This window comes from Littorina saxatilis, linkage group LG9 (assembly GCF_037325665.1).
Source record: "Littorina saxatilis isolate snail1 linkage group LG9, US_GU_Lsax_2.0, whole genome shotgun sequence".
Lineage (NCBI taxonomy): Eukaryota > Metazoa > Mollusca > Gastropoda > Littorinimorpha > Littorinidae > Littorina > Littorina saxatilis.
The window spans coordinates 64486094-64511432 of record NC_090253.1 but is presented as its reverse complement, the minus strand read 5'-3'; the positions used below and the strand labels follow the sequence as shown (position 1 = coordinate 64511432).

The 25339-nt window shown below is 42.2% G+C and overlaps 1 protein-coding gene and 1 long non-coding RNA gene across 3 annotated transcripts; both read left to right on the top strand.

Moving 5' to 3' along the window:
* Window positions 1–1602: 1602 nt before the first annotated feature.
* Window positions 1603–11841, top strand: LOC138976799 (gastrula zinc finger protein XlCGF57.1-like). The gene is made up of 3 exons (XM_070349690.1): window positions 1603–1665; window positions 7621–8430; window positions 9612–11841. The coding sequence occupies exons 2-3, from the start codon at window positions 8334–8336 to the stop codon at window positions 11060–11062; spliced, it is 1548 nt and encodes a 515-aa protein (XP_070205791.1). The 5' UTR covers window positions 1603–1665; window positions 7621–8333; the 3' UTR covers window positions 11063–11841.
* A 4556-nt stretch (window positions 11842–16397) lies between these two features.
* Window positions 16398–18616, top strand: LOC138976795 (uncharacterized). 2 transcript variants are annotated; one of them, XR_011459154.1, is made up of 4 exons: window positions 16398–16576; window positions 16908–16982; window positions 17282–17362; window positions 17799–18616. It is a non-coding gene; the product is annotated as an uncharacterized lncRNA (long non-coding RNA). The 2 variants fall into 2 exon arrangements; XR_011459153.1 differs by having other exon boundaries at window positions 16398–16982; window positions 17799–18611.
* Window positions 18617–25339: the final 6723 nt, after the last annotated feature.

Sequence of the window (25339 nt, the reverse complement as noted above, 5' to 3'; positions counted from 1 at the left end):
AAAATGTGGCAAGGGTCCAGGGGCCGCTGGGGCCCCGGCCATGTGGGGTACATGAGGGGCGACGCCTATCAGTGGCGGCGGGGGGGGGGGGGGGGGGGGACCAAAGAACACCACCCTCCCTCAGAACCCCCCCCCCCTCCATCTGGCCCTGCTTACACATGAAAAAGAAAATTGTTGTAGCCGCCCTTTTATCTACGTACACCATCTTGTGAAGTAACTGGGCTTGTTGTAGCCGCCCTTTTATCTACCTATACCATCTTGTGAAGTAACTGGGCTTGTTGTAGCCGCCCTTTTATCTACGTACACCATCTTGTGAAGTAACTGGGCTTGTTGTAGCCGCCCTTTTATCTACCTATACCATCTTGTGAAGTAACTGGGCTTGTTGTAGCCGCCCTTTTATCTACGTATACCATCTTGTGAAGTAACTGGGCTTGTTGTAGCCGCCCTTTTATCTACGTACACCATCTTGTGAAGTAACTGGGCTTGTTGTAGCCGCCCTTTTATCTACGTATACCATCTTGTGAAGTAACTGGGCTTGTTGTAGCCGCCCTTTTATCTACGTACACCATCTTGTGAAGTAACTGGGCTTGTTGTAGCCGCCCTTTTATCTACCTATACCATCTTGTGAAGTAACTGGGCTTGTTGTAGCCGCCCTTTTATCTACGTATACCATCTTGTGAAGTAACTGGGCTTGTTGTAGCCGCCCTTTTATCTACGTACACCATCTTGTGAAGTAACTGGGCTTGTTGTAGCCGCCCTTTTATCTACGTATACCATCTTGTGAAGTAACTGGGCTTGTTGTAGCCGCCCTTTTATCTACGTACACCATCTTGTGAAGTAACTGGGCTTGTTGTAGCCGCCCTTTTATCTACCTATACCATCTTGTGAAGTAACTGGGCTTAAGCGGTGAACGGGAAGTAAGTCAGTATATTTTCTGGGTCGACTCTTTACACAGTTACTTCCCTTTGACTTTCAGCCGGTGTCACTGTATTCTTTTTGTTGTTAGGACCGGAGGAGGTTTCCAATTACACCCGCAATGGGAACATTTCCTGTATGTGCTTCTCTCTGTGGGTTTCAATCCGGCTTTGATTGTGCGTCAATTTGAAATGACCACCGGAAGACTATTTACTTGATCAGTTGATGTGCCATGACTGCCATGTATAAAACGGCTCTGACTAATTACCGCTTTTTTTTCTTTTTTTTTACCGCTTGACCTTAAACCGAAGCATATCCACATTATATTTTTGACTTTACACCACGACCCTCGTTTCGATTCCCCCTCGATGTTAAAATATTTAGTCAAAACTTGACTAAATATAAAAAGGAAGGTATGATGCATTTTAAAAGAGCTTGAGAGCAAAAGTGAAAGCATGTGAGACTTGTTTTTAGACGGCCCCACGGCCCGACCTCAAACTAAAGCATGTACATGTAATATGTTTATATATCTACTATCTCCACAACATTTTCTCATTTTGTACCAACTTTTAAGTCATAAAGTCATAGAAATTAAAAATAAGGGAGTTATGCATGTTCAAAGAGCTTGAGAGCGAAAGTTAGCGGGCGGTGTCGGGCGGTAATTAGTCAGATCGATTTTTAACTGTGGGAGAGTACAGTCCCCTGGATTTTGCTTTTAATTTCAATGGCGGACCCAGGCTTCACTCGAAGGTAAGGTTACTTCTTCTTCTTCTTCCCGTGGGGGACCGGATCCAATTTCTTGGATGTTGAAGGTCCCGCGGTGATGTCCATACACTGTTGGCCCCCATTGCGGTCTGTGCCAGTCGTGTAAGGAAGTTAAAAAGCCAAAGCTGGGGGGGGGGGGGGGGGGGGGGGGGGGGGGGGGGAGGGGGGATGCAGGAGGGCAGTGGAGAGGAGCTTGGCTAGGTTTTGGGGTTATTAAAACTTTGTACAATCCATCAACGGCTATGGGAGGGAGGTGGATGGCTGCAGGGCTCTGCTGCCACCGAGTCGTGACATGAACGACTCAAGGGAGGGGGCGGATGTGGTGGAGATCGGTAGCTTGTTCCACTCTGATGTTGTCCGCGGAAAAAAGGAGTGGGACAGTGAAGGGTGGTAGTCCTGATCTTGATGGATCCTATTCCCTCTCGTTCTCGTGTCTGATGGTTTGAAACGCATGTGAATTGTGATGCTGTGTGTTACACTGCATCGCTTTGTCCGGGTTGGCTAAATCCCAACAATTTAACGGTGTACCCGGTGGGTAATTTTGAACCACAAAACAAGAAAGGTACATGTAGGTTGTTGGAACGATTGTTATTGACTAAACAATACGATTCATTCGCTTGGGACTTTCCCAACAAGTGGCCGAAATATTCGATCAAGCTAAGTTCTTGTTACTCATTGTTTGTCTATGCACTTTACAGACCGTTGGGTCGATATATTTGTAAATGTAACGGGTAATCTTGAACTTGAGCGTGTTAAATTCATAGCTCAGAATCCAGTGACATTCTTTACTTATTTTTGATACAAGTCCATGTAAGAATGGCGTACGTTGTCAACCATGGGACATCATTTACACGAAAGAGTTGTCTCCCTTTGCCCGCTCATACGGATAATTCCTTCGTTGACCCATGTAAACGAAATGCATTCGTACAGTTCATCGGAGTTCATTCCGTAACTTCAAATGGATCTAAAATGACTTGTTTTGATTACAAGTGCAGGTTCTACAAATTTGGAGACTTAAATGCCTCTGAATTATGAGCTATGAATTTAACACGCTAAAGTTCAAGATTACCATGTAACGCAGGGATGTCGTTAGGCGTCGGACATCGGACATATAACGATGAAAATCCCCAAATGTCCGATTCACATTGCCGCATGTCGGTCAGATGTCCTATCGTTTTAGCCTGAGCGTGGTCATTGTCCGATATGTACTCCATTCGTTCGGACAGCGCGATATTCGTTAATTTTCATTTCAAGATACAAATCTAAAAGACCGAACGCTCTCGTGTTCAGCTGACACTGACAGCTGGACACTGAAGTTGTCAGTGCCGCATGCGGATCTTTTCTTTTGTCAGGAATTCCCGAACCGTTTGCGGTATGCGCCGTTTGGGTATAACCGTCTCGGTGCAGCGCACTGATCTGAAAATAGTGGATTCTTTATAGATCAGTGCATGCTACAGGAGTACGGGAGACAACTCCAACTGACTAAATTTGTAGTCTGCTTTTGTTTTCGATATGAGACGAAGCACTGAATTATGCCGCTGAAAAAAACCCCTAAAGCCTGCAAAAGATCAGCATTAGATCAAACCGATCATTTGGTTTGTCAACTTTTATCCAAATCATGCAGTATTTAATCAAAGTAAGAGCTCTGAAGTTGTTCATGTTGGTTTCTTTTTTGTGGTTTCTTTAAAACTAAACAAATACAACATTATACGCACACTGTGTTGATGTATTTACTATATTATGTGTGTGTTCTACAGCGCGCGTGCGTGTGTGTGTGGGCGCATGACTTTGGAACAATTCCATGGAATGTGTTATAAGCTGTTTGGCGCAAATTCATAATGTTCTATTACACTTTCTGAAAGCGGTCAAATGTCCTATTGATGCTAAAGAACTCAGGACATTTGTCCTATAGGTATGAATTTGTAGCAACATCCCTGGTAACGTATTGTTTGTCAATAACAAACGTTCCAACATCCTACAGGGGTGTTGCTAGACATCCTACAGGGGTGTTGCTAGACATTTTCATGTTGGGACATTATTTTGGCCGAAACTGTCAGAAAGCTTCAGGACATCTTGGAAAATGTTCGGCTATTATTTTGGCTCATACAAAGTCACCGCAACATTGAAGAACAAGACTCAAGAGGGGAACACCAATACATACAATCATTGTCTTAGGAACACAGATTACAGGGGCGGAGCAGTTAAGCCAGAGGGGAGGGGGGGGGGGAGGGGGGTACAACCTGGGGTCCAGGGTCCCGTTGGGGGGCCTGAGGGGCAAAGCCCCCCTGAAGCTGAAGAATTTTAGCTTTTTTATAAACAATTTGTGGCTTATCCTTGATTTTAAACATGATCAACTGGTGTCAGCAGCCACTAATTATTTCTTTTAACGTTAGTATTAAATAATGGCAATATTTATCTTCACTGATATCTGCTCCCGACATCATATAGTATGGTTAGAAGGAAGACAATTAAACAATTAACTCTTCCCCCGGCTTTACAGACAGAAAAAAATACAAAATTCACATACAGATTTTTTTTTTAAATTAAATTTTTTTTTTTGGGGGGGGGGGGGGGGTCCATAACCCCCGTAACACCTCCCCCCCCTAATCCGCCCCTGGATTATATGTTGCTTACTGCAACTAAAACAATTAGCTTTGCTGATTTAACTACATCAGACACCAGTTCTCTGAAACTTGTTCAAGCCTTTAACTTTAATTTCTCTTCCAATCTTGTGCTAATCTTGACAAGCCTTGGGAAACATGACTGGTAAAACACCAATAAACAAGAGGCGAAGCCTTCAAGGCTCACGTAAGAAATAGACAAACAGTAACACAAACTCAATCACTCCGTCACACATACACCAGGGGCGGATCAGTTGCTTTGTAAGGGGGGTGCACTTTGAATCGAAAGTGAATGTGATGGGCGCGAAGCGCCCGAATTTGCTAGGGGGGTCCGGGGGCATGCTCCCCCGGAAAAAATTTTTGCCCAAAGAAGCAAAATGGTGCCATCTGGTGCCATTTGAACTTAGAAATGGTCATAGAATCAGCATAGAAAATTTTTTTTTTTTCTTCTTCTTTTTTTTCTTCTTTTTTTTCGGGGGGGGGGGGGGCACGTGCCCCCTGTGCCCCCCCCCTCGTCCGCCCCTGTACACACCCACACACACAGTAAGCTTAGGTGACACTGTGCAAGAAAGAGAGACACTAGATCTAGATCTGTCTGTCTGCATGTAGCCTACTTACAGAACACGACTGCCAAATAGTCTCGGCCCGCTCAAAATAACAATGACCGAGACCACACACACCACGCGAGAGAGAAAGACTACAGGGAGGCATGCCGTCATGATGCATTAATTGACGTCAAACACTTTTGACCGTGACGTAATCTTATGCGAGCTTTATCCATAGTCTTGGATAACCACTCACACATAGACTCGGAAATGTTAAAGTTTCTACCACAGACATACACACACACACACGCACACACACACGCACACACACACACGCACGCACAAACGCACAGACAGACAAAGTTAAGATCGCATAGGCTACACTTCGTGAGCCAAAAACCGTGTAGGGTGAGCCATTTTGCTTGGAAACCACGATTTGGAGGACGCTTTTCATTCTCTGACTCAGCAGATTTCGATTCGCGGTGACTATCGTCTGCTATGTCGTCTGCTTCGATCGACTCGACAACACTACTACCACTCACACTGACACTGTCCACATTCGCGGTGTTCCTGTCATTTTGTCCGGAATCACTTACCTTGGCGAAGGGTAGCAAACCTTGGCCAATTTAGTTTTTTTTCTTTTTTGGTTGAACATGATGTTCAAATCCAAATCGAAAGCACTGACTGACTGATAAACTATCGCGAACCGGCGAACGCAAACGCTGAGAGTGTGGTTGAAACCACTCTGGCATCTATATTTTTTGGCCATGGCTTCCGTTCAAAACATTGATGTTTCGTTTTTGGTATTCGCGAAGGAAATAAACGTCAGTCAGTTGACTAAGTACATCGGCAGCAGTTTTAGCAATCAAAGCCTGACCAATACAAAAAAAAATGGACAAAATTTGGCCAATTTAAGCGAATACTCTTCGGACATTTTGCCGATAGGGACATGAAAGTTTCGGTCAAAGTACAAAAAAATCGGCGAAGGGCCGACCCAAACGACACTTGTGTCCTACCTTTCTTGTTTTTTTATTCTGAATTTTGGAACGTTAATTGGCAGTCTCTTCAGTCTTTGTTTTTTGATTTGGTGATCTTGAACTTAAAGGCAGAGTAAGCCTCCCGTAAACCATCACAGATACGGTCAAGCTTTTACACACAGTACAAACACCCTTTCATTTAAACACTCACCAATGGAGAACATCCTAGGTGCCCTCCGTAAAGAGCGAACAATTTTCAAAGAATTTATTTTTGCGTGGTTTATCTTACCCCTGAGCCATCGTGAACCCGTGTGATCCAGTTTTCCTTTTTCACAATGCAGTCGTCAGTTAGTCATGAATGCGACTCGATGTGAGCTTATCTACAATAGCACGTTTTTTATGCACGAAACAACGGCTGTGGTTCACAAGAACTCTAGCGATGGCTTTTGACTGTTGAGAGGAACGACGATTTGCACTGATAAACCTTCGTCTGCTACGACCCTTGCGTGACCCTGCTTCCGGGCTTTTCTTTTTTTTAAACTTTCACAACTTCGAATTGTTCTGATCTTGTCTTGATGAAAAACGAATTCTTTTATGATTAAAGAATGTTTGGGTAACAAGCTGTCAATTTATTATTTAGATTTTAAAAGTTAGGTCTAGCGCAAAAACGAGGCGCCGTTGTTGTTAACGAACAAGTCTACGAAAATAAATTCTTTGAAAATGTCTCACGCTCGACAGAAAGCAGCCAGGATGTTCCCGTTCGGTGAGCGTTCAAATGGAAGTATGCTTGTACTGTATTTAGACGCTCGGGGAACTCTGTGATGGTTTACGGGAGGCTTACTGTGCCTTTAAGGGTGTTAAGTTCATAGCTCAAAATCCACTGCCAGTTTTTACTTATTTTTGATACAAGTCCCTGTAATGAAGCTAAAGAACATTTGTCGTGACATTAATTGACGGATTAAGCTCCAAACTTAAGCTTATTTAATATATATATATATATATACAATGGAACCTCCTGTAACGACCTCTCCCAAGAACGACCCCCTCCTTTTGCCGACCGAATTTCTCCGGACGGATGGTTTTCACACTGTAACTAACCTCCCAAGAACGACGACCGACCTACCAACTTAGGGTCAATAACGACTTTGACCTTTTAACCAGTGAGTGTCAAATTTCGTAATTACGCAGCACACGTGGAACACGCACGCCATTAGTCACGCATCAAGAGTCAGGGATGGTAGTCGGTAGTCGGTAGTGCGTGCAAGTCAAGTGGCCCACGGCTGTCATCTTCTCACCTATTGCTGTCACAATTGAAGGACTGCCCCCGAAGTAGGGTAGGGTCACCTATGGGACGGTCTCCTTTGATGTCTAAGAGGAAACTCTTCCTGTCCCAGGTTACAGACACTGACCTTCGTAACCGGGGTCAATCACCGAGTTTTACCTATGACCTATGTGTGTGTTTGTGTTATGCCTGCCCGTTTGTCACTTAATGAGGGTGGTTCATGACTCGAATTTGTGTGCACTGCAAGCGATTTATATGACACAGGGTTTTGATTTTTTACCAGATAAATAACCCGATAGTTATAAAAATCAACCGGTAAGTCATACCGTCAGCCAATATTGTTCCGGTATTTTCTCATTTCAATTGGAAAAATTACCGGTTAAAAGAAATTGCTGCACGATAGACGCCAGGCCTTTTTATGAAAAGATGCATTCAAAATAACTACTATAAACCCCAACATCTGTTTTTCTGTAAATTCATGTTGAATCTGACAGTTTTGTTTTGTTTTCTCACAGCATTGCCTTGAACGGTGACCTGGCAGGGATCATCAACAACTTGAACAGTGAACAGTCAGGGAGCATCAACAACTTGAACAGTGAACAGTCAGGGAGCATCAACACCTTGAACATTCACTGAGTCAGAGATCATCAACACCTTGAACAGTGAACAGTCAGGGAGTGTCAACATCTTGAACAGTGAACAGCCAGGGAGTGTCAACATCTTGAACAGTGAACAGTCAGAGATCATCAAAACCTTGAACAGTGAACAGTCAGGGAGTGTCAACATCTTGAACAGTGAACAGTCAGGGAGCATCAACAACTTGAACAGTGAACAGTCAGGGAGCATCAACACCTTGAACATTCACCGAGTCAAGGATCATCAACATCTTGAACAGTGAACAGTCAGGGATCATCAACACCTTGAACAGTGAACAGTCAGGGAGTGTCAACATCTTGAACATTCACCGAGTCAGGGATCATCAACATCTTGAACAGTGAACAGTCAGGGATCATCAACACCTTGAACAGTGAACAGTCAGGGATCATCAACAACTTGAACAGTGAACAGTCAGGGAGCATCAACAACTTGAACAGTGAACAGTCAGGGAGCATCAACACCTTGAACATTCACTGAGTCAGAGATCATCAACACCTTGAACAGTGAACAGTCAGGGAGTGTCAACATCTTGAACAGTGAACACCCAGGAACCAGGGCTTCTCTCAACAGCATGGAGGAAGGAGACACAAGCGTTGTCGTCAAGATAGAGATTGATGTGGCTGAAGACACGCCGCTTTGTTGTTACAGGACTAAACCATTTAAATATGGTAAGGCCAATAAAATAATGAGATGTGAGTATATCAAAAAAAGAACCAGAAGCGAAAAACAGAACATTTGAGATTAGTGTGAAAAGGGTCGGAACATCCAGCAAAAAAAAATAAAAAAAATAAAAAAAATAAAAAAAAAGATCCTGACTGAAATATTTTTTACTTTGCTTGCAAACGAATGATCAAACTTTTGGTAACTACCATAATGTACACTTTTTTGGATTGTTCCTCCAAGTGTTATTATTTTCAAAGATAAAACGTACCAGCGGTTTGGATTAGGTTTGTGTGCTGTTTGTCGGTTGACATTTCTCTGAGCCACCTAACCATGTTCATATTATTTGACAGACAGAATTTGCCTGTGACCTTTTCTGATGTTATATGTGTTTTTAGTTGATGTGGTTGTGAGTTTGTTTTAAGTGTAGAAATTTGCATCGGATTGTCATTATCCAACCCCCTGCGGGTTAGGGGGAGTCCCATATTGGTTGGGACGAGAAAGAATTTACCCGATGCTCCCCAGCATGTCGTAAGAGGCGACTAACGGATTCTGTTTCTCCTTTTACCCTTGTTAAGTGTTTCTTGCATAGAATATAGTCAATTTTTGTAAAGATTTTAGTCAAGCAGTATGTAAGAAATGTTAAATCCTTTGTACTGGAAACTTGCATTCTCCCAGTAAGGTAATATATTGTACTACGTTGCAAGCCCCTGGAGCAAATTTTTAATTAGTGCTTTTGTGAACAAGAAACAATTGACAAGTGGCTCTATCCCATCTTCCCCCTTCCCCCATCGCGATATAACCTTCGTGGTTGAAAACGACGTAAACACTAAATAAAGTAAAGTAAAGTAAAGTGGTTGAAAACGACGTTAAACACCAAATAAAGTAAAGTAAAGTAAAGTGGTTGAAAATGACGTTAAACACCAAATAAAGTAAAGTGGTTGAAAACGACGTTAAACACCAACTAAAGTAAAGTAAAGTAAAGTAAAGTGGTTGAAAACGACGTTAAACACCAAATAAAGTAAAGTAAAGTAAAGTGGTTGAAAACGACGTTAAACACCAAATAAAGAAAGAAAGAAAGTCATTATCCAAAAGCAAAGAAAAAGTCTACAAGACAAAGTTGATAATTTGATATTAAGAATGGTTTGTTATCAGCATAAACTTTATAGAGGGATCATGTTTTTTTCAGTGCCGATCAGGGATGCCACAGAGAACACAGCGACCATGCCTACAGTGCAGACAACGGAAGGACAAGCTGCAGTCAGCACTCACAGTGATACCTGGCTGAAACAAGAGATGCAGACACCAGAAACACAGACTGCAGTCAGCACTCACAATGATACCTGGCTGAAACAAGAGATGCAGACACCAGAAACACAGACTGCAGTCAGCACTCACAATGATACCTGGCTGAAACAAGAGATGCAGACACCAGAAACACAGACTGCAGTCAGCACTCACAATGATACCTGGCTGAAACAAGAGATACAGACACCAGAAACACAGACTGCAGTCAACACTCACAATGATACCTGGCTGAAACAAGAGATGCAGACACCAGAAACACTGACTGCAGTCAACACTTTCAGCAATACATGGCTGAAACAAGAAATACAGACACCAGAAACAGAGATTGCAGTCAACACTGATAAAAACAGTGCACCAGGCTTTTCTGTCTCTTCTTTCTCTCCTAGAGCAAAGGAGAATCAGAGTGGAGAAAAACCACAAGCATGTACAGAATGTCATGCTAGATTCACATGTTCTAGTGATTTAAAACAGCACATGTTAACACATACAGGAGGGAGAAAACATGCATGTGTGGAGTGTGGTGCTAGGTTCAAATACTCTGGTCATTTAAAGGACCACATGTTGACACATACAGGAGAAAAAAAGTATGCATGTACAGAGTGTGATACTAGGTTTGCACGGTCTGGTCATTTGAAGAAACACATGCTCAAACATACTGGAGAAAAATATCATGCATGCTCAGAGTGTGATGTTAAGTTCGCACTGTCTGATACTTTAAAGAAACACATGTTGACACATACAGGTGAGAAAAAACATGTATGTACAGAGTGTAATGGTAGGTTCACACACTCAAGTGATTTGAGGCGACACATGTTGACACACACAGGCGAGAAAAGGCATGCATGTACACACTGTGATGCTACTTTCTCACAGTCAGGTCATTTGAAGCAACACATGTTAATACACACAGGAGATAAAAAGCATGCATGTACAGAGTGTGATGCGAAGTTCACACAGTCTGGTAATTTGAAGCGACACATGTTGACACACACAGGAGAAAAAAAACATGCATGTACAAAGTGTGAATCCAAGTTCACACTGTCGGGTACTTTGAAGCAACACATGCTTACACACACAGGAGAGAAAAAACATACATGTACAGAGTGTGATGCTAGGTTTGCACTGCCTCGTGCTTTGAAGCGACACATGTTGACACATACAGGAGAGAGAAAGTATTCTTGTACAGAGTGTGATTCTAGGTTCACACAGTCTGGTAATTTGAAGCAACATATGGTGAGACATACAGGAGAGAAAAAGTATGCATGTACAAATTGTGATGCTAGGTTCACACAGTATGGTCATTTGAGGCAACATATGTGGACACATACATGAAAAACTAGTTTGCATGTGCAGCGTGTGATTTTAAGTTCACATATAGTTTATTTGAAGCAACATTTGCTGGCCACAAACAGGAGTAAAGAGACTGCTAGTTTCACATTAACCTTCACCGGATCACGCTTTGCCTTTGACTACACAGTACGGATGACGTGGGTCGTGTTCGACCCATACTTTCCAAAGAAGTATTCATCGCAAAAAGTATGGGTTGTGTTTGAGCCACGCCGTCCGAACAGGCATAAACGAATTGCCGCCTCTTTGCAGAGTATGGGTCATACACGACCCACGCCATCCAAATAAGGACAAACGACGTACAATTCCTTACGTAATTCCATATGGGTGGTCCACGACCCACATCACCTGGGCTGTGTAGTTCACATTACGTCATCGTTTATGTGTTTGTTTACAAAGATAATCTTGTAAAAGTTAGGCAATGGGATGGTCGTCATCGTTTATGTGTTTGTTTACAAAGATAATCTTGTAGACGTTGGGCATTGGGGTGCTTGGAGATTACATGAAGTCTCAATCAAAAACTTCGTCCACGACCCAAGAAGCACGGTGAAGGTTAAACATCCAGGGCCCGTATGCATGAACTAGAAGTAAGAAACACTGGAAGTAGAGGCCTCTTTTCGAAGTGGGAACTCCCGAAGTCAACTTTCTAACTGTTCACAATGCATGAACTGACTTGAACGCCAAAGTAGTGACAGCGAGAGTATTAAGGTCAAGGTCGGGGAAATTGGGGGAATCCCTACTAATACGCATGCGCACGTTTCTATCAACATGGCAGTCAACGAAAATGGCAAGGCACGTGTGCCGCTCAAAAAGAAAGTAGACACGGAGGGGCGTTCTGCACCTTTTTCAGATGGTGAAATTGCTGTACTCTTGACAGAAGTGTTTTACGAAAGAACGGTTATTCTGTCCAAATTTCAGAACAGTTAATTAGAAAAAAACACAGTAAACACCAAGTTTACAGAACAGTCTAACTGTTAAACATAAAGACGCTGTCTGGTCCAAAATTGCCAAAGAAGTGTCGCTCTCTCTCTCTGTCTCTCTCTCTGTCTCTCTCTTACGACACATGCACACACAGACAAACGTACACTCATGCACATACTGACACTATGACACAAGTGACACTGACGGCACACATAAACACACACACACACCACACACTGCACACACACACACCACACACTGCACACACACACACACACGCGCGCTCGCGCGCACACATATACACACACACACGCACCCATACACGCACGCACACAGTCACAAACAAATAACCACACACTCTCTCTCTCTCTCTCTCTCTCTCAATCTACACTCAGACACACACTGAAACTATGATGACACAAGTGACACGTCACACACACACACACTGCACACACACCCACACACTGGCACACATAAACACACACACACACACACACACACATACTCACCGTAGTGACACACATATACACACGCGCGTACAGTTGAAAGTCAAGACATGATATGATTTTTTCAAAGCATAGGAAGGTTTCTTTTGCAAATGAATAAAATTAACACAGAGGCAAAACCCGGTTTTTGCAGCCGGAATGCAATTGCGGAGGCTTAAAAAGGAAAAGATTAATTAAAAAATATATAGCTCCCGGCGGAATTGAACCCGGAGCGAATGAACGAGAGTCCGGAACCGTTACCACTGCACTATGTTACTCGTGTAGAATAGAGGCATGATGAAAAAAGGCATTCTGAGTTATTCAGTCGTGCTGGTTTGAAAGCTCGCCACCTTCGCCGAATGACTCGAGCACGTTTTTTTCGGTCAGTAACTGATCGAACTGTCGCTTTTGAGTCACTCTGTTTCAAGCATTTCACCTAAATTAAACAAGAATGTCACAGTCCGTGTCTATGGTGCAAGGTAGGAGACCGTCTCATTGTAGCCAAGTTACGACAGTTGCTCGATTGACGCATTTCACGTCTTCGATATTGTGTCTGAGATCATTTCCCAATGAGCTGCCTTTAAAAACGGAATGTCCTGCAATTGTAGTATGCGCTGGAGGTTTCTTTTGGATGGGTAAGGACCCTTGAGATGCGATATCGTCGTATAATTATGTCAAGCGAGAGGCCCTTGACATTGGAAGTGGGAACTTCGAAAGCAAAGTTGCCAGCTACTCGGTATGCACGAGCTAAATTGAACGCCGAAGTAGTGGCTTCGAGAGTTCTGAGGTCAAGGTCGAGAAAATTGGGGGAATCCCAATTAGTGCGCATGCGTTTGTAAACGGTAGGCTTGGTGACCAGAAGAAACAAATCTCATCGCGAGTTCGTAAATGGGCAAACGTTGATCGCGCTGTACCTTTTACTATAATTGTTGTTTTTAACTGGTTGAACGAAAGCTGTGATGATTGTCCTTAAATAGAATGACTGTCTATAATAATGATTTCGTTGACCAGAATGTTGGGGACAATAAAAAAAGGTTGTTTATGTGGTAGCGAAGTCGGTTAACTTAAAACTCTTTTTGTAGTGTTTTTTTAATGATTGTGTATCGGTAAAACTGCTGGACAAAAATACGGTTTGGTCAGAGCGAATGTTTGTGTTACTGGTAAATTTAAAAAGGCAGAACTCCATTTTTGGGGAATCAAGATATAAGGTGTAGTGAAAAGAAGATAAGTTCAGCGAATTTCATATTATTTGAGAAAATGTGTGTCCGAATTTTTAAAACAGAAAAATTGTTGTACTTAGGTGTTTGTAAATTACGTTTGTCCTCGTTAATTGTGAAGAGGATGTATGTTTATATAAAGTTCAAAGTCAAGATTGGATTTTTGTTGCCTACGTGCGTGTGTGCATGTGTATTAGACATAATACATAGACATAGAACACTTTATTATCTCAATTACGATAAACTCGGGTGTGGTGAATCACAATAAACAGCATAAAACGTAAGAACATGAATAAAATATCAAGGCGCAAATATAGTCAGCTCATCATAGTGTGGGGAGTGGGTACACACACACACACACACACACACACACACACACACCGTCGAACACACACATAACGTCGAACACACACACATACACACACACACACACACACACCGTCGAACACACACACACCGTCGAACACACACACACCGTCGAACACACACACACCGTCGAACACACACATAACATCGAAAACACACACACACAAACACACACACAAACACACACACACACACACACACACACACACACACACACGGCACGCGCGAACACGCAAACAAACGTATGAAGGAACAGACGCACAATTATACCCGCACGCACGCACACACAGGCAGACAGGCACTCGCACAAATACACACACACACACACACACACACACACACACACACACACACACACACACACACAGATAAAGCAATGACAAAAACAATAGCAGAAACTTACACTTCAACACTCGAACACACACACACGCACACAAACACACGCACGCACGCACACAAACACACACACACACACACACAAACACACACACACACACACTCAAACATGCACACAACGACGCCCATTTTCATAGAAACACAGTAACCCCCTCGTATAAGCGGGAATGAAAGAGTGGTGGCCAATGACCCAGATCAACAAACAAAAGTCAAAGCTGGCAACTCAGGTTTGTATTCAGGGAAATTTGCACGAAATGCATGCAGAAGATACGACTTTTCCCTCTATTTTCTCTCTTTTGGAGCGTCAGCTCGGTTTGACATGAAAAACTGAAGAAAAGCCCTGCCTTTTTGCACTGAGAAACTGTGGAAGTAGCGTGTTTACTACTGGGTCTGGCTGTAGTACATTTACCCTCATTTACTTCCTCGTTAGCTTCCAAAGTAAACTCTTTTTTCGTCCCATGCATGCGAAAGTGAGGATGTACTTCCGATGTCACTCAAAACGTTAGAAGTAGTTGCAAAATACCCTGAGTTACTTCCTCGCTTTGCTTCGAGGTAAACCCTTTTTCCGGCCCATGCATACGAAAGTGAGGCAAGTACTTCCGATGTCACTCAAAACTTCGGGAGTTGTCGCGAACTTCCCCCATAAGCATACGGGCCCAGGAGATTAAAAAAACATGCATGTACATTGTGTGATGCTAATTTCGCACTGTCCAGTACTTTGAAGCAACACATGTTGACACATACAGAAGAGACGATGTATGCATGTGTGACAAGGTGAACTGTCAGCAGTATAAGCGTGTAAGATAAAGGCAGGAATACAAATCGCCATACCAGTCGGTGTCGTTGTGCAATATTTGTTGACGGGAAGGAGAGAAAGGCTTGTATGAGTCCACAGTGATAGTCCTGTGACCGAGTCCCAAACACATCTCGTCTGTCATCATCAGATGATGATCTGTCCATCCTTTCGTTCGAACCTGCTACACTATCTCAGTTTAGTTTATCAAATAACCAAAGGGAAGTAATCGCTCTTAATGCATACGACATGTGTAATAGAGTAAGCGAGAGTTGTACGGAACCTTTTCTCCTGGCACCTGAGAGAATAACAAGCATTGAAATGAACAAGCGACTTTCATCCTCAAAAAAGGATCACCGCAAGCTCATATGCTCATCATTCTCCAAGGCACTCCAACTAACACCTACGTACACAGTCATATACAAGAACCAGCTTTTATTCTCGACCGGACTTAGTCCTTAGATCAAGACTGGTCAGTTTAAACAGAACAAACACAGAAACACACACATTGTTACAGGGTCGCCTCGAAAGTATCAGTTAGAATTTCAAACAGAATGTTAAGATATTAAATAACCAAAGGGAAGTGATGCTTGTTATTCTCTCAGGTGCCAGGAGAAAAGGTTCCGTACAACTCTCGCTTACTCTATTACACATGTCGTATGCATTAAGAGCGATTACTTCCCTTTGGTTATTTGATATCTTAACATCGCTCTGCCTCATATTCTGTTTGAAATTCTTTCGAGGCGACCCTGTAACAATGTGTGTGTTTGTTCTGTTTAATCCAGTCTTTTTAAACCTGCATGGGGCAAGCTAGGAAAAGATAACTCTCGCTGCAAACCACGCCCACTCAAAAATCCGGTCGGCGATTTGGCTCCGGGCCCCAGGGTCAGGTTACGGCAAAGTACGTCGTTTTGAGTGTGTGTTTGTTCTGTTTAAACCAGTCTTTTTAAACCTAAAAAATGGCAGGGCTCCAACCCACGACCCAAACAACAATAACACAATTTATTAACCACTGAGCTAAGAACAGCTTCCTATTAGGGAAAACTAGGAATAGGAATGTCCATCTTGTGAGAAACCTGTGACTGTCGGTTCTCGAGCCACTCTGTTCCTTTTACTGCTTTAAGACAGTGAGGCGTTTTAGTCGGACCATAGATATCCCTTGACAGGATCGCCAACTCTGCGCGCGCGCCAACGCTGGCTCTGTTTCGAACTCCCGTCTGCGGCTGCGAGAGGTTTTGACAGTAACTTTACTTCCGGTGCAGTCTTTCAACACATGGAGAAGAAGGAGAATTTCGAAGGGGAGGTGGAGTTTGTGGCTGAGGTATGTGAAAAGCAAACAAAGCAACACAAAAAGATCATTGCTGATGATTGAAATGAGTCATGTGAATCAACAATAAAGATTGATTGTGGACGGCACGTCATTATTTTTGTTTTTAACACTTGAAACGCGAGAGCATCTGACACACTGGTAAATCCGAAGCTGTGCACTCAAGCTGATCAGCAGATCGTTTTTCTGCAGAATTCTCGCTCACATCGGCCACTATTTTAGCTCAGCGAACCGACAAATTTGCAGCAGAACAATTTCTGAATGTTAGAAATTCGGCTGTAGATTTATAGATACCCTTTCTATTCCATGGTTGTTGTTTTTTCAGGGGGAAAGTACCGACATCTCAATCGCTGAAAAGATGACAGCATCACCACAAAAGAAACTGCAAGAATTGCCAAAAGTAAGTAAAAATATTGACAGATCTATGTAAAAGACTATGAAAATTTAGAACTGGAACAACAGATATTCAATAAATAACCGATAAGTGATATATAACTGAACCATTGATTGATTTGAATGTACATCATGCATGGAAGTTAAAAATGGTGCAGGAACTGAAGTCAGATCAATACATCAAAAAGATTAGTGCAATATATTTGTTTTCTTTCCCCTCCAGCATAATTCTGTTTTGATATATGCTTGATGTCTTCTGTTGTTTTAAAATTCATTGTCACTTCTAAATTGCATGCTTTATTGCAGAACGCTTGTGCATCTATCAAGAATGACAACTGCCTTTCACCGGAGCTCAGAGGGCTCGTCGACCAATTCAGTAATTGAAAAGTAAGTTTTTGAGTAAGGCGGTATAAAAAAAATCAGCTTGCAAAGTCCCAGTACCTGAAAGATCATTTTCATTCATAGTTTTCGAGCAAAAATACTGCTTTGTTGCACAGAGAGGCTACTGTTTACAAATATTTTAGGTACATGCCTGCCACTACAATATTTCATGTTTTTTAGGATCATTAATAGCACATGTCATAGTTGTAAGACATGATAAGGATTCATGAAAGTGGTTTGTCAACACGTTCTATAACGACAAATGGAATACAAAATTTAATATGTTCACATCCATTCATGTAAAGTGTAGTTTTGGGTTGTTGTCGTGTGTTGTTGGTTTTGATTGTGTGCATGCATCTACATCTTCAGTTTCACTCTTGGGTTGATTTCTGCTATATTTGTGTGTTGTTTTAATTATAATATTTTATTTTCTGTGTTTTAGGTGCAGATCTGGAAGAGAAACTTCTGCTTCTTCATGACTGCCTAGTTCCCTGAGGCAAGGTTGGGAATGCTGCCAAGGAGAAGGCGTGGGCCAGGTACTACTCTGCTTTTTCAACCCAGCATTCAGGCATTACTGAGTTGACAGTATCCCCTGCAGTTTCAGCCTGGATTGCCTTGAACATGTTTATACTGTTGGTGTCTTAAAGGCCTATGAAGAAAAACTAGGGAACCAGTAAGTGCATTAGAAATCAAAGAGGATGAAGAGTACAATGCAAAGTATGTTGGAGTATGTGTTGCCAAAAAGCTAAAACAGAGAGTTTGGTGTCTCCAAAAGAGTGCGTACAGAGATGAGAAATTGCAGTGTTTGGAAGCCCTGACTTGCGCACCTGAATTCTACAGTGAAGAGAGTGAAACCACCCCTGACATGACAAGCATGCTGAACAAGGGCAAACTGACCTTTGTCAAGCCCAATGTATTGCAGATGTGTCTGTCCATGCAACACAAAGCAGAAATCTTAAACAGAATGAGGCAAAGCGTTGATGATATCAAATAACCAAAGGGAAGTAATTGCTCTTTATTCATACGACATGACTGTGTAATAGAGTAAGCGAGAGTTGTACAAAACCTTTTCTCCTGGCACCTGAGAGAATAACAAGCATTGAAATATACAAGCGACTTTCATCCTCTCGTGCCAGGAGAAAAGGTTCCGTACAACTCTCGCTTAATCTATTACACATGTCGTATGCATAAGGCCTAAAAAAAAATAGGTGTGGTTACGGTAACCCGACCTACCCTATTTTTAGGGGCCGACCCTATAACTTTTTATTACATTTGTCAACAAAAAAACCCCAAAACAACCCAACAAAACGTGTGCAGAAAACGCAATGAAAGCGAAAGCGCCGGAGTCGCACACTTATTTCCCTGGCAAGTAGGTTTAATTTGTACACATTAGAAAAAAAAAGTGATTGCCTACCTTCCTACCCTATTTTTTTGGGCTATGTTACCGTAACCACACCTATTATTTTTTTTGGCCTAAAGAGCGATTACTTCCCTTTGGTGATTTGATGTCCATGGAACATATTTTCTGTGAAACCTGTGCATCAACACACAGGCAAAAGCATATGACTTTATTGAACCATGCAGGAACAGTGATGCTGTTCCGGTGTGTTTTTATGACACTTTGTATTCATTTGATCTTTCACAAGCTGTTCAAGAAGACACTTTGCAAAATGTTCTGTTTTTTTTTAAATAAGACTCCACCACAAACTGAAGACAATGATGGACAAAATGAAATGTACATGGAAAGAAAAGACTGAGGAAAAAGCTGAAAACATACAATGTTGGACAAAATGAAATGCACATGGAAAGAAAGGAGTTTGAGGAAAAAGCTGAAAACATACAATGTTGAGAACAATCAGGAAGGATCTCTGTAGTGTGTTGTGTATGATCTTTCTTCATGCAGTACAAACTATCCTATCTGATCAAGTGCATGTACATTGAATTTGAACTTCTTGATTGTTGTCTTAGGTGTCGATTTTTGGTGTTAAAATCTGCTGTCGTTAAAATGTACTTCTCTTCCTATTTCAGTATTTGGTTCAGTATTGTATCACATGGCTTGTTCAGTGCCTGTTCTGTATTTTCATGAGTCCATGTAAATTTAAGTCTGCAACATGAACATTTGAAACATATTCATTTTGCTATGGTTCAAACCTAATTCCTTTGTGTACTTGTTCAAGATATAATTTTGACAGCGAGATATTTTGCAAACAGTTTTCATTTCAAAATCAATTGTCAGCCACTTGATAAATGTCTTGCATCGATGCGTCTGATTGTTTTTATGTTGACCACTATGTACACTGGAATTTGCTTTGCTTTCCTAATAGAACATGTTCAGTCGCATACCAGCAACACTTTGTTATAACCTTGAATGGTTGAAAACGACGTTAAACACCAAATAAAGAAAGAAAGAAAGCAACACTTTGTTAACGTTTGAATGGAATTGGAAGTTGTATGAACTCAAAAAGAGCATATGTATCTTTGGTCACAGTGACACACACACACACCATACAGTGACAATTAATGCAGGGCCAGACTAGGGCTACCAGGGGGGGGGGGGTTATGGGGGTTGCGCAACCCCCCTCCCCCCCCTAAATATGTACCTCATTTATTTAAAAAAAATGTATTATTGTTTATTTTATGCCGTTTCATGCAAGGAGCGACCATTTTCCTATCTCAGAATATGACCTACCCTTCAGCTTAAGGGGGCGTCGCCCCCTGACCCCCACAAGGGGCAGAGGAACATCCCCCTGGACCACCATTGGCAACCTCCCCCCCTCCTCTTTGCTTAGTCCGGCCCTGTAATGTACCAACATTCACTATCTCACTCAGTCTCAATTCACACAATTTGACACAAGAAATATTCCTATTTATACACATGCATATATTTAATCAATAAAGTAGATACATTCTCAAACAAAGTTTCAACATGTTGCACCCAAATTAAAGCATAAATTCTTGTGACATTTAATCTAATTAATTAATTAACCGGAATTAATCAATGCTTTAATTTGGGAGTTTGAAATTTGTCGCAATAATTTCTTGGTCAAGTTTATTTACATTCTCTGCTAAAGAGCTTTACAGTCAAATCCAAATTTCCACACCTAACCTATAAAACACAACATTCCAAATGAAATGAAAAAATCATTCTCTTGGCTCAGAATTGGCGTTGAATAATTGTAACACAAAGCGATTTACTGAAAATGTTACTTGTCACTCACTTCAACACTGTCGCCAAGCCAGTCTAAACTGCAGCACGCTGCTTCGGGGGGGGGGGGGGGGGACTTTTTCCTTTACACTTTAAATCCAAACACCATCAGCTGCGTAGAAAAATCACTGAAAATGCTGACTCAAAGTCAAAGTCAAACCTTAACCAAGCTGGCCTCCAGGCTCCAGCACAACAACCTTAACCACCTGGTTCACCTCGTTCTTCGCGAGGCACCACGACTCGGGAAGCTGCTGTACATCACGACACAGTTCTTCAAAGTTGTAGTTGCAACAACCTCTGGCAATTCTGGTGCGGGACGGTATGTCTGAAAAAAAGCAGAACAATAAACCCTAAGTAAAACTAAATTTCTAGAGAAATAAGTCTAACTGTCCATACAAATAGCTGGATGATAGCTAATTAATGGCAGTTGATAGACGTTTGAAGTTGAACGATTTGGTGGAGAATAGGTCGACAAGCTCTCTGAGCTCCGGTGAAAGGCAGAAAGAACAAGCGTTATGCAATTTAGAAGTGACAATGAATTTAAAAACAACAGAAGACATCAAGCATATATCAAAACAGAATTATGCTAGAGGGGAGAGAAAACAAATATATTGCACTGATCTTTTTGATGTGTTGATCTGACTTCAGTTCCTGCACCATTTTTAACTTCCATGCATGATGTAGTATTCAAATCAATCAATGGTTCAGTTATAATATATCACTTATCGGTTATTTCTTGAATATCTGTTGTTCCAGTTCTAAATTTTCATAGTCTTTTACATAGATCTGTCAATATTTTTACTTACTTTTGGCAATTCTTGCAGTTTCTTTTGTGGTGATGCTGTCATCTTTTCAGCGATTGAGATGTCGGTACTTTCCCCCTGAAAAAACAACAACAATGGAATAGAAAGGGTATCTATAAATCTACAGCCGAATTTCTAACATTCAGAAATTGTTCTGTTGCAAATTTGTCGGTTCGCTGAGCTAAAATAGTGGCCGATGTGAGCGAGATATCTGCAGAAAAACGATCTGCTGATCAGCTTGCGTGCACAGCTTCGGATTTACCAGTGTGTCAGATGCTCTCGCGTTTCAAGTGTTAAAAACAAAAATAATGACGTGCCGTCCACAATCAATCTTTATTGTTGATTCACATGACTCATTTCAATCATCAGCAATGATCTTTTTGTATTGCTTTGTTTGCTTTTCACATACCTCAGCCACAAACTCCACCTCCCCTTCGAAATTCTCCTTCTTCTCCATGTGTTGAAAGACTGCACCGGAAGTAAAGTTACTGTCAAAATCGTCTTTTCCGCTTTCCGCTACTTGGTGAGCGCGCGCAACGAGTTGGCGATCCCGTCAATACACATCTATGGTCGGACCAAGCCGCGCAGACAGGTTTCCAAATGGCTCATACCGCAAACAGCTAAGAACTCCCGTAAAACCCACGGTCCGAGGGGCAATCTCCAGATAAAAATATATATAACCTATGCATGACGGTTTACTAGCGCCAAAACCTGGGGTTACCAATATCACGTGAAAGTAAGTAGATGTATTTAACCTGCACCGGATCACGCTTCGGACTACACAGTCCGGATGATGTGGGTCGTGTACGACCCATACTTTCCAGAAAAGGATTCAACGTAAATTTAAAAAAAGGGGTCGTCCAGGACCCACGAAGCACGGTGAAGGTTAACGTATTCTGTGTCATTACTCATGCACACTCACCCTGAGCGATGTTTAACTGAAAGTGTTAATTACAAATTTTCATTTTTATCCTCGGCTTACTGTTTTTTTCACTCCAAAGTTTGTTTGTGTGCAAGACCTTTTGAGTTGTTGCTGGGTGACTGTAACTGATATATTGTTGACTGTAACTGATATAATGGTGACTGTAACTGATATAATGTTGAAGATTCTGTATATGCCAGGTTTTGTCAAACACTTGCCAACAGACTGACTTTGCAAGGGGAGTTTTGATAAGGATTACTTTCTCCTCAGATATTTCTTATTAAACTAATAAAGTATACAGAGAAAATCCTGTTTTGTTGCATGCATTGAAGCTTATATGTATAATAAGAATGTTTGTGTGTGTCTGTTTGTTTCTTTTCTTCTTTGTTTCTTTTTTCCTTTCGTTCTATCTCTCTCTCTTCATTTCTTTTTTCTGTTTATAACCTCTTTTCTTCTTTTTTTTGTTCAGTGAAGGCATCCTTTCATAAAGGTCTTCTTCAAGGTTTGAATTTGGGAATCTAGATTTTCTTGATTGACCCCAACATGAGTGCACATGACCAGAAACATGTAAGCAGGTTCATTCAAACAGAAAACTGAGCCAATGGATCATTCCAGAACTCCACCTGGCTAAACGCGCTCCTCGTCAGGCAGAGCAAGCCTGGAGGAAGACTGGACTGACAGTCCACAAGAAAATGTATGAACAAAAAAAAGACGACATGAATGTTCTAGCTCTTGCTCTTCAAGCCAAACAAAGTTATTTCTGTTCCAAAGTAAACCAAAGCCAGACTCACAAGGAACTGTTTTCCGTCACCAACTCCCTCCTTGGTAAATCTAACACTTCACCCCTGCCTTCAGATTTTCCTGCCTCTGAGCTGCCTGACGCTTTCTCTCTTTTCTTTTCTAACAAAATTCGGCCAAGAGAAAAGTTAGACAAGGAACCTTTCCGTCACATTCACACATCACCACCTGCCATAACAAAACCACTCACAGATTTCTCACTTGTGACAGATGCAGAAGTCCTGAAAGCTCTTAGGAGTTTGTCTCCCAAAACATGTGACCTTGACCCAATGCCTACATCTCTGCTCTTCTTGTCCCCACCATTAGTTCTATTCTGAAAAGCAGTTTGAAGTCTGGCGTTTTTCCGTCAGAATTTAAGACAGCCCTTGTCAAACCGCTGCTTAAAAAAGCCAACTTGGACCCAAACCAGCTCTCGGCCAGTCTCAACCTGCTTTTCTTGTCAAAGCTCCTCGAGCGCATATAGTTTGTTTGTTTGTTTGCTTAACGCCCAGCCGACCACGAAGAGCCATATCAGGGCGGTGCTGCTTTGACATTTAACGTGCGCGACACACAAGACAGAAGTCGCAGCACAGGCTTCATGTCTCACCCAGTCACATTATTCTGACACCGGACCAACCAGTCCTAGCACTAACCCCATAATGCCAGACGCCAGGCAGAGCAGCCACTAGATTGCCAATTTTAAAGTCTTAGGTATGACCCGGCCGGGGTTCGAACCAACGACCTCCCGATCACGGGGCGGACGCCTTAAGCGCATATAGTACTTGCACAGCTGCTGGATCACCTTGCAGTCAACAACCTTGAAAATAAATATCAGTCTGCTTACCGTGCCGGTCATAGCACTGAAACTGCGTTGGTCCAAATCTTAACCTTCACCGGATCTCACTTCGGACTACACAGTCCGGATGATGTTGGTTGTGAACGACCCATACTTTCCAAAGAAGGATTCAACATAAAAAGTATGGGTCGTACACGACCCACGCCATCCGAATAGGGATAAACGTTTTGTAACCTTCTTTACAAAGTATGGGTCGTACACGGCCCACGCCATCCGAATAAGAACAAACAAGGTAAAATTCCTTACGTTATTCCATATGGGTCGTTCACGACCCACATCATCCGGACTGTGTAGTTCAAATTACGTCATCGTGTATTTGTTTGTTAACAAAGATAATCTTTCAAAAGTTGGGCAATGGGAAGGTCGTATGGACGTGATTGGAGACTACATGAATTTAAGTCTAAACGGTAAACACTCCAAATAGTTTCAGAGATAAAGACGATTTTGTGAGGCTCTGGGTCGTCCACGACCCACAAAGCACAGTAAAGGTTAAATGACCTCATTGCATCTCAACAAAATCAACTGACCCTGCTCGACCTCTCGGCGGCATTCAATACCATTCATCATGAAATTCTTGTTAATCGTGACATGATTTCGGCATCACAGGGAAGGCCCTTAGTTGGTTTTCGTCCTACCTGTCTGATAGAAGTCTCTCTGCTACAGTTAACCACACGACCTCCAAGCCTGTCAAGCTCGAGTTCGGGGTCCGGCCCTCAGGGCTCAGTTCTCGGGCCCATACCTTTTGTCCTGTACACACAGCCACTGTCACAAATACACTCCAATCACTCCTGTCCACATCAACTCTTCACTGACGACACACAACTCAGAAGTTCTGGCAAGGAAACTGAAATTGATACAGCAAAATACCGCATCCAGACATGTGTTGAGGATATTAAAGACTGGATGTGTGAAAACAAACTGCAACTCAACGGCCACGACAAAACAGAAGCCATGCCGCTGCGCTTATCAATCAAACATCACACAAAACAGTCACCCAATCGTCCAACTCCTTGCTCACCTGCGACGCTACAATAGTTTTTTCAGATAAAGTAAAAAATCTCGGTGTTTACATTAATAAAGAACTTAGCATGAAAACACAAATCAACCACATCTGCAAAACAACCTTTCAACTGGAACTCGGACGCATTAGCTCAATTCGCCACTCGAGTCAAGTTCTGTCAACCGAAGCCACCAAAACGCAAGTTACATCATTCGTTCTGTCACACCTAGATTACTGCAACTCATTTTTGTCAGGTCTTCCCGCCTAGAACTCAGTTCAGCATATCCAGAACTGTGCCGCGAGACTGATCCTTAGGCGCTTCATGCAGACAGCACAGCCATTACATTCCCCTTCTGCAGCAGCTCCATTGCATGGCTATACCTGTTGAGGCCCGCATAAACTACAAACAAGTCTAGAGAT

Bases quoted from the DNA above. Each gene is read 5' to 3' on its own strand.
- LOC138976799 (XM_070349690.1), top strand. From the start codon at position 8,334: ATGGAGGAAGGAGACACAAGCGTTGTCGTCAAGATAGAGATTGATGTG. The intron at 8,431-9,611 runs GTAAGGCCAATA...TGTTTTTTTCAG, and splicing joins GACTAAACCATTTAAATATG to TGCCGATCAGGGATGCCACA.